Source organism: Phocoena phocoena, chromosome 9, assembly GCF_963924675.1.
Source record: "Phocoena phocoena chromosome 9, mPhoPho1.1, whole genome shotgun sequence".
NCBI classification, from domain to species: Eukaryota; Metazoa; Chordata; class Mammalia; order Artiodactyla; family Phocoenidae; genus Phocoena; species Phocoena phocoena.
The window spans coordinates 91,078,351-91,092,885 of NC_089227.1; the positions used below are offsets into that span (position 1 = coordinate 91,078,351).

At 35.2% G+C, this 14,535-nt stretch overlaps 1 protein-coding gene across 2 annotated transcripts in view; it reads left to right on the plus strand.

The window, feature by feature from the left end:
• TRIM24 (tripartite motif containing 24) overlaps window positions 1-14,535 on the plus strand; it is an 89,691-nt gene that overhangs the window by 36,124 nt on the left and 39,032 nt on the right. For both annotated transcript variants that reach the window (XM_065883540.1, XM_065883541.1), the window contains exons 2-4: window positions 2,123-2,241; window positions 5,611-5,758; window positions 9,644-9,776. In XM_065883540.1, the coding sequence (XP_065739612.1) occupies window positions 2,123-2,241; window positions 5,611-5,758; window positions 9,644-9,776 (400 nt within the window). The remainder of the gene's footprint in view (window positions 1-2,122; window positions 2,242-5,610; window positions 5,759-9,643; window positions 9,777-14,535) is intronic.

The window sequence follows — 14,535 nt, forward strand, 5'->3', positions numbered from 1 at the left end:
AACTTACTCATCTTTCTCTTATGCTCTTGCTCTTTGTTTTTTTTTTTTTTTTGCCGTACGCGGGCCTCTCACTGTTGTGGCCTCTCCCGTTGTGGAGCACAGGCTCCGGACGTGCAGCCTCAGCAGCCATGGCTCACGGGCCCAGCCGCTCCGTGGCATGTGGGATATTCCCGGACCAGGGCACGAACCTGTGTCCCCTGCATCGGCAGGCGGACTCTCAACCACTGCGCCACCAGGGAAGCCCATTGCTCTTTGTTTCTTGATTGAGAAATTTATTCCAACTCTAAGGTTACACAGATACTCTCCTGTATTTCCTCTTGAAAGTTTTAAAGTTCTTAATCTATCCTATCCAAAAGAATTTTTTTTGAATTTTATTTTATTTTATTTTTTTATACTACAGTTTCTTACTAGTTATCTATTTTATACATATTAGTGTATGTATGTCCATCCCAATCTCCCAGTTCATCCCACCACCCCACCCACCCTGCTTTCCCCACTTGGAGAATTATTTTTTGAATTAAGGAGAGATCTGATTTCATCCTTCTCCCACTGTAGCAAACTATAGCACCCCTTTTCCACCAATTTCTAGTGCCACATCTGTCTTGTGTTTCTGGCACGTATATTCTGTTCCATTTTTGTTTATCCTTTCATAAATATCACACCATCTTAATTACCATAGCTTTATATGTTTACTGTCTTATTTGCTAGACATGTTCCCCCAGCTTGTCAAAACTCTATTGCAATCCCTGTTGGTATTATTATTAAAAACTGCATTGAATGTATAGACATGTCTGGGGAGAACTGGCATCTTTACCATCAAGAACATGGTGTTTTCATTACTTAGATTTTTTTTTAATGATTCTAAATATAGCTTAACATTCTTCTACACAATGGCCTTATACATTTAAAAAAATTTACTACTAAGTACCTTTTTTTGTTGCTATTGTAAAATAGTTTTTTAAATTAAAATGTTTGTTTATTGCTTGTATATACAAATGAAATTGACCTTTGGATTACTTTGTGTTCATTCTTATGCATTTCATTTTGCAAAAAATGTATCTGGGAACCTTATTGCAGTCTCCTTGGTACAAATTACTGCATCAAGTTTATATTAAATTTTTTAATTTAATTAAAAATTTAGATTTTAATTCATTCACAATTATTATTTATTGTTTTACCAATCACTATGAAAGATTCACACACCCCCCCCACCCAAAAGGAACACTATTTGCACCTGTTAAAGGAAGCAGATTGGTGTTTCTGAATCGAGATTCAGAACAAAAACAAACATAAACAAAATGGGTATGTCTGTGTTCCACTTTCAGAAATCCTGATTCCATAGGTCCAGAGAGAACCAGAACTCTCATTCTTTTAAAGTCTCTATATGATTCTGCACATCTCTATTTGAAAAACACTGTGAGAGAAGTTGCTAAACAATAAGAAGAATAGTCAAAAGGATATTTATTTGGAAGGTTATCTCATTTAAAATTATGAGCATTTATTCATCATTTAATGTACTAGTGTGGGACACATACACACCACACGTATACACACGTGTGGGTGCACACACGCATCTAAAACCCCTATATATATACATTAAATGAATTGCTTTGTGTTAAGTAATAGGTATGAATTTGAAGAGAGTGGACATTCACAGAATCCATTCACAGTTTGGATGAGATGTGTTGGGTTAGGACTCAGTATGTTTGTATTAAAACTTAGAATGTGAGCTCGTGGATATAAAGAACAGAATTGGTGGTTGCCTGAAGTGGGGGTGGGGGTGGGGCGAAATGGGTGAAAAGGGGCAAAAGGTAGAAATTTCCAGTTATAAAATGAGTAAGTCATGGGGATGTAATGTACAGCATGGTGACTATAGTTAGGAATACTGTATTGTATATTTGAAAGTAGCTAGAGGAGTGGATCTTAAAAGTTCTCACCACCAGAAAAAAAAGTTGTAATTGTTCATGGTGACAGATGTTAACTGAATTTTTGTGGTGCTCATTTTGTGTTATATACAAATATCAAATCATTACGTTGTACACCTTAAACTAATTTTAATGTTATGTCAGTTATACTTGAATTCAACCAAAAACAACTTAGAACACCATTTTGTCTTTCCCAGTGGGAGTCATTCGATGTCCAGTTTGCAGCCAAGAATGTGCCGAGAGACACATCATAGATAATTTTTTTGTGAAGGACACTACTGAGGTTCCCAGCAGTACAGTAGAAAAGTCTAATCAGGTAAGTGTATTAAGTCTTGAATCTTTTGCCTCCTCTTAATGAGGCAGCCTGAAATGCTGGAGAACTTACCATGCATTTGGTAGGTTTGTCTCAAACATATCTTTTGATTAATTTCAGATGCCCCCTTCACCTTGCTTGGCTTTCTTTTTCCTTCCTTTTAACATATTTGCTGGATAAACTGGGTTGTTAGTCCAGTAGAGTTAGCCTTATTCTGAATTTTGCTGACCTCTCCTTAAGTCATTTAACATGCTTCCCTGTCTCCTGTATTTTGTGTAAACTGGTGATAAAAATGTAGAGGCTGTTTCATAAGAATACTTTCATCCATATGTCTGTGTGTATTTCAAGCAGGAAGCTTATGATGTCTGGTTGTCTTTTTCCTGATGTTAATGGCGTTAATGAGCACTGCCAAAATTCCATATTTCATTAGGACTTTGAAAAATGGTGACATTTTCATTCTGTCATTCCTCTATATTTCTCAACTGGAAGAGAAAAAAAAAGCTTCCTTCTTCTATTCTTAGGTTATACAGGAAAGGTGGTTAAATGCTTGATTCTTTCCCTTTAGTTGCTAATTATGAGAGTAGTGACTTAGTTTCTCAGCATTCTTCAGAGGTGACTAATGAGTGGTGTGTATGTGTGTTTATTGTTATGAACTCATGGATTTTTAACATAAAATGTGTTGTAGTTATCCTTATTGGTGCTCAATTTGTGCCATCTTGGCAGTGAGGATTCCTGAGCCCTTCTGATACAGTCGCAGTGTCACTGTTACCTCCCTTGCTTTCTATTTTGACAAGATATTGTTCATTTTCTGTTCTACACCTGGAACCAGCAGGTGGTTGGTTCTCCTAGGAGCCTTGGTTCCTTTTAGTCTGAAATGGTATTTAGAGAGCACAATATGGATACTAGGGGTGCTCATCACCATTGAGTTGGTCATTTTTCTAGGACTTTCAGGAGAATGATTTAATAGATACTTTCTATTTTAAAAAGAGAGGAAGGGAAAATATAACAAGTATATATTGACATTTTGAAGTTGAATCTAGCATTGTAGATGTTCACAGAAAACTCAAGCAAATAGGAAGCCAACTAAGATGATCAAGTCCCTTTTTCCTCTGGCATTGCAGTCTTCCTCCAGCACCACCTATTGCTAGAATCTAATGTGGAGCCAGCTCATTAAGCATAATTGAGCCTTGCAGAGTAAGAGTATAGAAGAATAGAGTTGGTACTGAAAATGGAGATTATAGCATTATCTCTGTCAAAACAGAAAACAAGAAGACAATAATTAGTATATGTATGTACTGGAGATATTCAATCAAATCATCATGTTTTAAAGTTACTTGAAATAAGTAATTCTTCTCTGTATGGTTAAGCCACCCACTTGACCGGCAGGTTCATTAGTTTCATTTTGCTTTTGTTTAGGGCTTTAGTTTTTTTTTTAATTTGAAATTTGTTTAACTACATATAGAACATTCATATACTGGTTCCAAAATAAAATCTATGAAACAGAGTATATTCAGAGAACTCAAACTTCTATCTCCATCTCACCTACCCCTCTACCTTATTTTTTCTCTACCTTATAGCTAACCATTTAATTTCTTTTATGTTTTATCCTTACACTTTTAATATTATTTTATAATCGAAGTGATTTTATGTTATTTTTAAGATTTAAGCAAATAAGTCATCCCATCCCATCCTCATCTTTCCTAGATAAGCAGTGGTATGATATGCTTTAACACTTTGCTTTTTTACTTTTACTTTTTATGCTAGAGGTCCTTCCTTAACATTATGTATAGAAATCCCATACTCCTTTTGCCGCATAATGTGGAGATTAAGTTTTAGGTGACGTACTTATAGAGGTGATAGTTGAAGCCGAGGGAGTAGGTGAGACCAATCCCTAGACCTAACAAAAATCTACAGAATCAGAGGAGAAAGAGTAATGGTGGGGTCCAGAGAGGCAATCTGGGAGATAAGAGAATCTGGAAGGGTTAAGGAATCCAGATGACTTCTAGGAAGTAAGAGTCAGTGGCATCAAAAGATGTTAGAAAGGTAGAAGACAAGAACTGAGAAAGGGCAGGTTTTGGTTTATGGAAATATTATCCAGGTATTTGGAATTTGGCTAATGTAAACCACTGACTGAGGGGAAAAATTTTTTTCCCAACCACAAATGATATCATGAGGACTGCTTATGTGTTGTGTAACCTTAATACCTGTTCTCAGAGAATAGTGCCACCATCTACACAGTTATATAAGCTGGAAAAAAAGGTGCTATCTCTTCTTCATTTCATAGCCAGTGCATCCTCCAAACCAGTCAGTTTTACTTCCCAAATCTCCTTCATTCATCTCCACTTCTACCACTGCAAAGGGCTCCTACCTATCTCTGTGCAGAAGCACTTGCCCTTTTTCTAATCTCTTCTCTACATTGCAGGGACAGTGATTTTAAAAATGCACATCTGGCCGTGTCATTTACTTACTTAAAAGCTTTTAGGAGACTTCTGAGACAAAGACCAAAATTGTCACATGATCCTTCTTGATCTGGCCCCTGCCTTGCCACCAGCTCCTTCTGTTGCCAGTTTTCCCCTTGATCTCTCCACTTGAGTCCTGCTGGCTTTCTGTCACTTCTTTGAACCTGCCATGTTCTTGCTGGAGGCTTTGGTACATGCTGTTCTCTCTGCCTAGAAAGCTTTCATCGGTAATTGATGACTCAACTTTCTTATCTTGGTGCAAATATGATCTCTTTAGAGAAAGCCTTGCCTGGGTAATCTCTCCTCTCATTTTCCCCAACCATTCAACCCCACTAAAAACAGATCACTTGCCCCCATCATATGTTCTTCTAGCTTCTCATACTTTTTCCTTTATGGCACTTCTCAATTTGTAGTTATGTATTAGTATTATTGTTTCAGTAATGTTTGACTTCCTCACGACCACTCAGTAAAATTCATAAGCACTCAGTAAAATTTATCTTTACAACCACTCAGTAAAATTTATGTTATTACCCTTATTTTAAAGATGAGCATTCTAAGTAACCTGTCCAAGACTACTCATCCAGTAAGTAGGGGAACTGGGATTTGAACCTACACTTCATCTAGGAGACTGGATGTCATAAGGGCAAGGATTGTGTTTGCTTTTTCTGATGGTTATATCCTCAGCAGTTAGCATAGTGCCTAGAATATTTGATATATTGAACTAAGGGCAGTGTCCTTATATTTCCATTTCATATGTTTATAATTTAAAACATAGTGTCAGTTTAAATTTATGAACACTGTTAAGAAGATAACTGATAGAGTCAAGTATAGTTGGTATATCATTTATGTATGATTAGTCATGTGACCACCTTTTCTTTATTCTCAAAAATTGACCTGACGTTTCTTTTATTAGGTATGTACAAGCTGTGAGGACAATGCAGAAGCTAATGGGTTTTGTGTAGAGTGTGTTGAATGGCTCTGCAAGACATGCATCAGAGCTCATCAAAGGGTGAAATTCACAAAAGACCACACTGTGAGACAGAAAGAGGAAGTATCTCCAGGTAATAAATTAATTTTTAAATTTCGTTTTTTCTCTATCCCTCCCAAGTCATTCTTTATTTCCCATGCTAACTTGTTTTTATTGTTTGTTTTTTTCTCGCGGTACGCGGGCCTCTCACTATTTTGGCCTCTCCCATTGCGGAGCACAGGCTCCGGACTCGCAGGCTCAGCTGCCATGGCTCATGGGCCCAGCCGCTCCGCGGCATATGGGATCTTCCCGGACCGGGGCCCGAACCCATGTCCCCTGCATCGGCAGGCAGACTCTCAACCACTGCGCCACCAGGGAAGCCCTACTAACTTGTTTTGATACACTCATAAGCATTAAATATACTCTTGTCTTTTACTACAAGGAAGTCTGTATTATGGCTGAATTTGAATACTTGTCAATGTTGGTCAGTATGAATAGATACAGAATTCTGCTTTATATTTATACTCACAACCCTCCTCCTATAAATGCGTTAATTTGGTATGAATGTACAACATGTGAAAAAGTTGCCTTTAACACTTATTTTTGGGGCTTCCCTGGTGGCACAGTGGTTGAGAGTCCGCCTGCTGATGCAGGGGACGCAGGTTCGTGCCCCGGTCTGGGAAGATCCCACATGCCGCGGAGCAGCTAGGCCCGTGAGCCATGGCCGCTGAGGCTGCACGTCCGGAGCCTGTGCTCCGCAACAGGAGAGGCCACAACAGTGGGAGGCCAGCGTACCGCAAAAAAACAAAAAACAAAAAACAAAAAACAAAACAACTTATTTTCTATATACACTATTGATACTATGTATAAAATAGGCAACCAATGAGAACATACTTTATAGCACAGGGAACTCTACTTAATGTACTATAGTGACCTAAATGGGAAGGAAATCCAAACAAGAGGGGATATATGTATACATGACACATTTTGCTGTACAGTAGAAACGAGCACAACATTGTAAAGCAACTATATTCCAATAAAAATTAAAAAATTTTTAAAAACTTATATTCTCTCTTGTCTCTTATTTTTAAGATGATAAGGGGTGGGCTTAAAAAAAGTTTTACAACTCTTTTCTCTCTGATATTCTTATAGTAAACCTGTCTCATGATATTTGTTATATAGATAACCAAAGAAGTTTTGCTTTTTATGTATTTAATTATGGTTTCTGGGTTCTTATTGTGTTGCTTATGCTTATAATGTAAAGTTCACTAATAACATTTTTTGTACAGTAAAATATGTATAACTTAAAATCTGACATTCTAACCATTTTTAAGTGTACAAATCATTGGCACTAATTGTATTCAAAGTATTAGGCAACCATCACCACCATTTCCAAAACTTTTTTAGCCCTTCCAAAGGAAACTGTACCCAATACATAATAATTGCCCATTCCCCTCTCCTCACCATTCCCTGCTAACCTCTAATCTACTATCTGTCTCAGTGAATTTGTAGATAGTTCATACAAGTGGAATCTTAGGGTATTTGTCCCTCAATATCTGGCTTATTTCACTTACCACAGTAGTGTTTTCAGGTTTTATCCATGTTGTAATATTTATCAGCATTTTGTTGACTTTTATGGCTCATTAGTATATTTCTGTTTAAAAATTAATCCACTAAAATAAAATAAAATAAAATAAAAATTAATCCACTGCTTTTTATTCATTGAGTCAACCAGTGTTTGTATGCCTGTTCTAGGAACTTTGCTAGATTAAAGAGATGAAAAAGTGAATAAGATAGGTACTTCCTACCCTCCAGGAGTTATTAGTATGATGAAGACTGTGAACAAATTAGCAATCATAGTTTAGCCTCATAAGTTCTGTAGAAGCACATGAAAGGAGTATCAAACTCAGATTTGGGGATTTACATTGAAGGCCACATCTGGGACTTCAAGGATGAATGGAAGTTCATCACATAAATGAGAAGGGTGGGGAAAACTGAAGCACATGCACAAATTTCCAGAGGAGGAACATTGAGTGTAGCTGGAGAGTTAAGATGCAAGAAGAGGAGAAGTAAGAGATGAGGCTAGGAGTCTTGAGACACAGGAAAAGGGGGATATAATTTCTGAGAACACTGATGAAGAAGAGACACAAAAGAGAAAAGGCCAGGTATATACTCAGGTAAATTTAATAGATTAGTTCTAGAAAGACTTCTGTTTTTCTGTAAAGTCAGCCATCTATTGAAAAAGAGAGCAGAGGAAATAGGACTGAAAGGTAAGAAATATGGAGGATATTTGAAATAACTCCAGTTGAAAGAGAGCTCTAGCTTTGGAAATAGGATTGCTTGGTAGCATCAAGGTTACATTTGGTATAGTCCTTAAAACTTCCTCTATCAGTCCTCGGCAGTCTGATATAGTTATAGAGAAGAATTGAACTATTTAGGGTTGGGGTTTAGCCAGACCAACATTCTAGAAGTTCCACAGGATAAGAGATGCGGATATAGGCATGTGTTGACGTGAAGAATTTGGGGATTTTAACTGTATAAAGAAAGTGAAGTAGACAGTGTCAGTTGATAGGGCAAAATAAATGGTTAGGGACTAGAAATATCAGTGAGGTACAGTGAGAGTAGTTTAACTAAGAATTGGGAAGTTAGAAAGTACAAGTTATTAGAGTGGGATATTTGAATTTATGATTATAGAAATGGAACAGTAATGGACAATAAATCTAGGATGAGACCATGGTGTGTATGAAATGGAATAAGTAGCTAAAATGAAGTACAAGTCTCTAGAGATGAAAAAGTCTGAGAGGCTTGTCTTTATGTGGTACTCTCTGTGGACTTCCGAATCATCCAGGATGATGATGAGACTAAGGGCTAGGAGGATGACTATGAGTCAGGATTGAAATTCTTCATAAATAAAGGAAGTCTATAAAGGGATGACATGATGTCATAATTATCTAAATCAGAAGCTCTATAAATAATTATTCCTGAAGAGCAGATACAAACCAGGATGTCCCAAGCCAACTAAGGATGTATGGTCACCCATCATCTACTGTGATGCCCAGATGATATGAACCTCAAGGAGAAGGGTGCAGGGAGCTATGACAATAGTAATATTGAACCATTTTTGCTTTGCTGGAATTAATTCCATTTGGTCTTGATGTGTTGTGCTTTTAGTATTCTTTTAATACGTTGCTAATTTTCTCTATCTGGTTGTTTTCCTTTTTTTGTTCAGAATTTTATGTATTTTTCCCTTTTTGATATGACTAAATAGTAGTTTACCTTTTTGTTTTTATCCCTAAATTTATCTAATTACCCTCAATATATTTTTTAGTTCATTAATTTTATTTTTATATTCCTCTCAGCTTACCTTGGTATTGTTTAATCAGTCATTGTATTTATTTGTATTCTGTTTTTTCTATTTAACATTGTAACATAAGCATTGCCCAGTTTTATCTCCACTCTAGATAACTATTAAGAAGTTATGTGGATGACTACAGTGTGATAGTGTAAACTTTATGATTATCTCTGTGTTAATGGGTATCCTCTGTCAGGAATTTTGCAAAAGTGGAGAAATAATTTTTCCACCACCTCTTTTATACATTTTTATTAGATTTTTCTGCATTGCATTAAAATAAAACTCCCACATTTGGAATACAAAACATTCCAGTTGCTTCCGTTCACTTAACTGGACTATTAAGATTTTTTAATTTCATAAAACATCTTTTTAGCTACACACTTCCTTTTTCTCCTGAATTAATTTTAATTTTTACACTGAAAAGTGGAAAGCTTATTTATGTTTTCCTCCAGAAATGCAAAAAATACTTAATATTTTATTATCTGTAAAACCTGCTGGTAATGGTGGTATCAGTGAAACTGTAGCTCCTTGATATCTCAATGGACTTTAATTTAAATGAACAATCTAATAATTATTTACTATTCAGTTATGTTAATTTTCTTCTTTTGCCTCCCGTTGTCTCTACAGAGGCAGTTGGTGTGACCAGTCAGCGACCAGTGTTTTGTCCTTTTCATAAGAAGGAGCAGCTGAAACTTTACTGTGAAACATGTGACAAACTGACATGTCGGGACTGCCAGTTATTAGAACATAAAGAGCACAGGTACCTGCATCTTTCCTACATACATAGATTTATAATACAGCTTTATGAGGACTAGACGACTGCTGGCACCCCAGCCAAACGGCCGTCTGCAAATAATGTTTTGTTTGGCCATCAGTATGTTGGCCTAGTTCAAGATTTTTCAACTTTGGTGCTGCTGCCTTTGTTGTAGGGGCTATCTGGTACATTGTATGGTGTTTAACTGCACCTTTGACCTCCATTTACTAGATTCCAGTAGGCTTCTCCCAGTTGTGACAACCAAAAAATGTCTCTAGACGTTGCCAAATGCCCTAGGCAGCAAAATCAGCCTAGCTGAGAACCACTGGCTGACGCACTTTTTTAAACTGTATGGAATTAGTTGCCAGCGTTGTAAATAAGATTTTACATTTTAAAAAAACATTTAGATCTCTGGCTTTGGTTTTGTTTTTTGTTTTCTGGGTTTTTTTGTTTTGTTTTTTAAGAAAATTGAATCTGTTTTAGCCCTAGGTCCCATATATTCAATACTTTCATGTCAGTATTTGACTGGAATTGACTTTACTCGTCTTTAGGATGGGCATGCTCTTCTAATTCATCATAGTTCCTACCAAAGCTTACTTTTAAACCTGTCCTCCATAGGCATTTGAATTAGCAACAACTGAATTAAACAGTAAGATTCTGATAAACTGATACAGATATAATTGGTTGAAAAAGGTCTCCCAATAATGGCAGACTAGATAATTTGGACCAGCCATACCAGTGAGGGTAACTAGAAAACATGGACAAAATACAGAAATCATTGATAAGATATTTTTAGAGCTTGGTAATAAAGAATTATTGGACCAGGATTGGGTTGGAGTGGGGACTCCAACCCAATCCAAAGAATGGTACAGGCTTTTTTCCCCTTGGAAGCATTTGCCTAGAGGTTGAGGGGTGCTTTTAATATGCTCACAGGGCTGAAAGACAGGGATTGGAGTTCAGGGTCACAGGGGTTAAAGGCTTCTTCTTGCCTTGAGTTGGGATTCTGGAAGCCTACACTATTATGGTAAAGATGAATTAGCTAGTAAATATTACAGTTCCTCACTGGAACTAAAGTGCAGAATCAGATCTTCTCACTACCCAAAGTTGGATTAAATTGAAATCTTATTGCTTGTGCCCCAAGGTACCTGTTAGAATAAAATGTAAATCCTCCCTGGAGGAAGAAAACATCATCCTAGACCTCAGATTTATTTAATAATGAGTTTTACAAAATGGTTCAGCACACAATTAGAAATAACCAAATATGCTAGGAGATAAGACAATGTGAACAATGTCTAGAACTTACATTACAGTAACTGAAATTAACTCAATAGAGGGTTTAAGAGCAGATCTGACATGCCAGGAAATGAGAATTAATGAACTGGGAGAAAATTAAGAAAACATCAAAATGAAGCATGATAAACAGAAAGATGGAAAATGGAAGAGGGATCGAAAAGATGTAACACAAGGTGTAACTGAGGTCCAAGAAAGAGACAGAAGAATGGGAAGGAAGCAACATTTGAGAGCAGAATATAATGGCTTAGAACTTTGTAATACTGAAGAAAGACATCTAACCCATATTCAAGAAGCCCCATAACTCCCCAGCAGGATAATTTTAAAATAAAGTAATATTTTTGAAGTGCAAAAAGAAAATACTATAAAACTAAAATTCTATACCCAGTGAACATATTCTTCAGAAATGAAGGTTTATAAGAAAGACATTTTCAGACAAAATAAACTGGGAGAAGTTATCCCCAGTAAACACTCACAAAAGCATACATTAGGCAGAATAAAAATGGTAGGTGATGCATGATGGAAAGAACAGCTGAAATGATAAGTATGAGTAAATCTAAATAAATGTTGACTTACACAGTAATGTCTTGATGTGTCATGTGTGTGTTAAATATCACACAGATATGTTAGGAGGATATGGAGTTCATGTTCTAAGGTTCATGCATTGCTTAGGAAGAAGGTAGTAAACTACAAGTTATTCTTAGATGATAAGTTAAGATCTGCATTTTTTAATGCATAGAGTAGTCACTAAACAAATAGTAAAAGTCAATATGATTATCAAGATAACAGAGGGAGGAAGTAGAAAAATTAACAATTAGGCTAAACACAGGCCAAAAAAGAGAATAGGAACAAAGAACAAATGGGATTTAATGAGACTTGATAAGTTGGTATATCTCTAAATATATTTGTAATTATAATAAACGTGAATGGATAAAATGTTCCAAATTAAAAGATTCCAGGCTGGATAAGAAAGCAAATAGAGAATCTGCTACTTGCTTTTGTGAGAGAAACATCTAAAACCTAAGTATATAAAAAGAATGATGAGAAAAGCTGTGCCATACAAACACTAATCAAAGGTGAGCTGGTATATCAAAGTACATTATTTGAGATAAAGAGAGAAACTTTATAACAATAAAAGGCTCTTTTTATCTAAAAGATATAATAGTTCTAAATTTATATTCCTCATAGCCTTACAAAATATAAAGAAAAAAGACAGAACTTAGAGACAAATCCACATAGTGGGAAATTTAACATATTTCTCTCAGTAATTGGCAAAACAAGCAGACTAAAACTCAGTAAGGATATTTCAGTAAGAGTCAAAAAACACAATTAGCAAATGAGCTCATGGACATTAAGGACACTGCACCCGATAATAAACATTATTTCCAAACATAAAAAAGGAAAAAATCAATTAACCATATGCCAGGGCAGTTTTAACATTTCAGAAGATCGAAATCATATAAATTCTTGTGTAAACTCAATGCAGTCAATCTAGAAAACAGTAATAAATGAGAAAAATCTCCATATATTGGAAAATGAAGAAATGTAATTCATATCAAAACACAATGATAAAAAAAAAAACCACAATGATTTATGATCCTGGTCTGTATCCTGGACTAGAGAGGGGAAATGATATAGAGGACATTATTGAGACAAATCACATAATTGGAGAATGGTCTGTAGATTAGATGAAAGTATTATCTCAATGTCAGTTATCCTGTATTTAGTAATTATACTGTGGTTACATAATAGAATGTCCTTGTTTTTAGGAAATGCATACTAATTATTAAGGAGTTAAAGGACTTTGCTGAGGAAATATTTGAAAATCGTTGTAAAGGTATATGTGAGATCTCTGTGCTATTGCAAATCTAACTTTGAAATTATTTCAAAGATAAGCAGGTAAAAATAAATTTAAAGCATCAAAGAAGAAATTCCAATGAATATTAGAAAATATGTTTATCTGAATGATAGTGAAAATACTATCCTTGACGTATCCTGCTAAAGCCATGATTAGAGGAAAATATATGTCGCTAATGCATATATTAGATATTAAGGATAAAAAGTAAATGTCCTAAACATTTATCTCAAGTTAGAAAAAGCAGCAAATTAAACCCAAAGTAAGTAGCAAAAAGGATGCAATAAATACAATGCAGAATCAAAGCCAAAAATTGGATCTTTCAAAAGATTAACAAATCTCTTTATGAATGATTAAAAAGAAAGCAGACTCAAAAAACCAATGCCAGGAGTGAAAACGGGGGGGGTATCACCACATTTTCTACAGGCATTTAAAAATATAAAAAGGTTTTTTGTCAAGAGATTTGAAAATTTTTACATGAAATGGGATAATTCTTAGAAAATACACTTACCAAAACTAGCACAATATAAAATAGAGAATCAGAACAGTCCTTTATTTTAGTGTAAATCCCACAAAGAAAACTACAGACGCAAATGATTTCACTGATGAATCTACAAACTAGGTAAGGTTAAAATAATGCTTTTCCTATACAGTCTTGTCCATAGAACGGTAAAGAATGAATTCTCTCCAACTTGTTTTATGAGAAATCAAAATCGAAAATTACAAACCAGTCTTACCCATGAAATGAACTTAAAATTTCTAAGAAATACATTAGGAAACCAAGTCCAGGAGCATTGTGATTTTTGGATAATAGAATCACAACTAAGTTAGCCTTATTATAGGAATACAAAGTTCATTTTACCTTTGAAAATCATTAATGTAATTCGTCCTGTTAAAAGACTAAAGGAAAAATTATATGACCATCTCCACAGAGGCAGAAGAAACAGTCAAGAAAAAATGTATATCCATGATATACAATCTTAGCAAACTAGGAATAAAAGAAAATTTCTCAAACCTGATAAAGATTATCTATGAAAAGAGCTAGAAAACATCATAATGGAATATTGTAAATTTTTTGCATTGAGTTTAGGATAAACCTAAATAAAGACGACCAGTTTGATCATTTCATTTAATAATTACATTGTATTAGGGTCCCAAAGAGTGTATAACAAAAAAAAAGTTTACTAAGATAAAAAAACTTGCACCTAAGAAAGAATTTTAAATGTCAGTATTTACAAACGATATGATTATGTATAAAAGAAATCCAATAGAAATATTATTAACTGTGTGTTCCCCCTTTTTTCTAACTCTGGCAACCCTACTTATAATACTTACTGATTTAATTACACTCACACTTTTAAATCACATCATGTAAAATAATGTATTTTGTGCCTTTTATGAAAAACTTTTAATAAAACTCTTTTTATGTATCTTACACATCATCTGTTTCTCTAGAGCTCCTTTAGAGTCATCTTACATAGTTTGTCAGAGGTTGTTATCTTAATTTTCAAGTCAATTTTTTTAAAATTTAGGTATTTTATGATATTGTTGCTTGAAGCTTTGTCACATGCAAGGCATAACATCAGGAGTTTTACCCCCATCACCTCACTTCCCCCCATT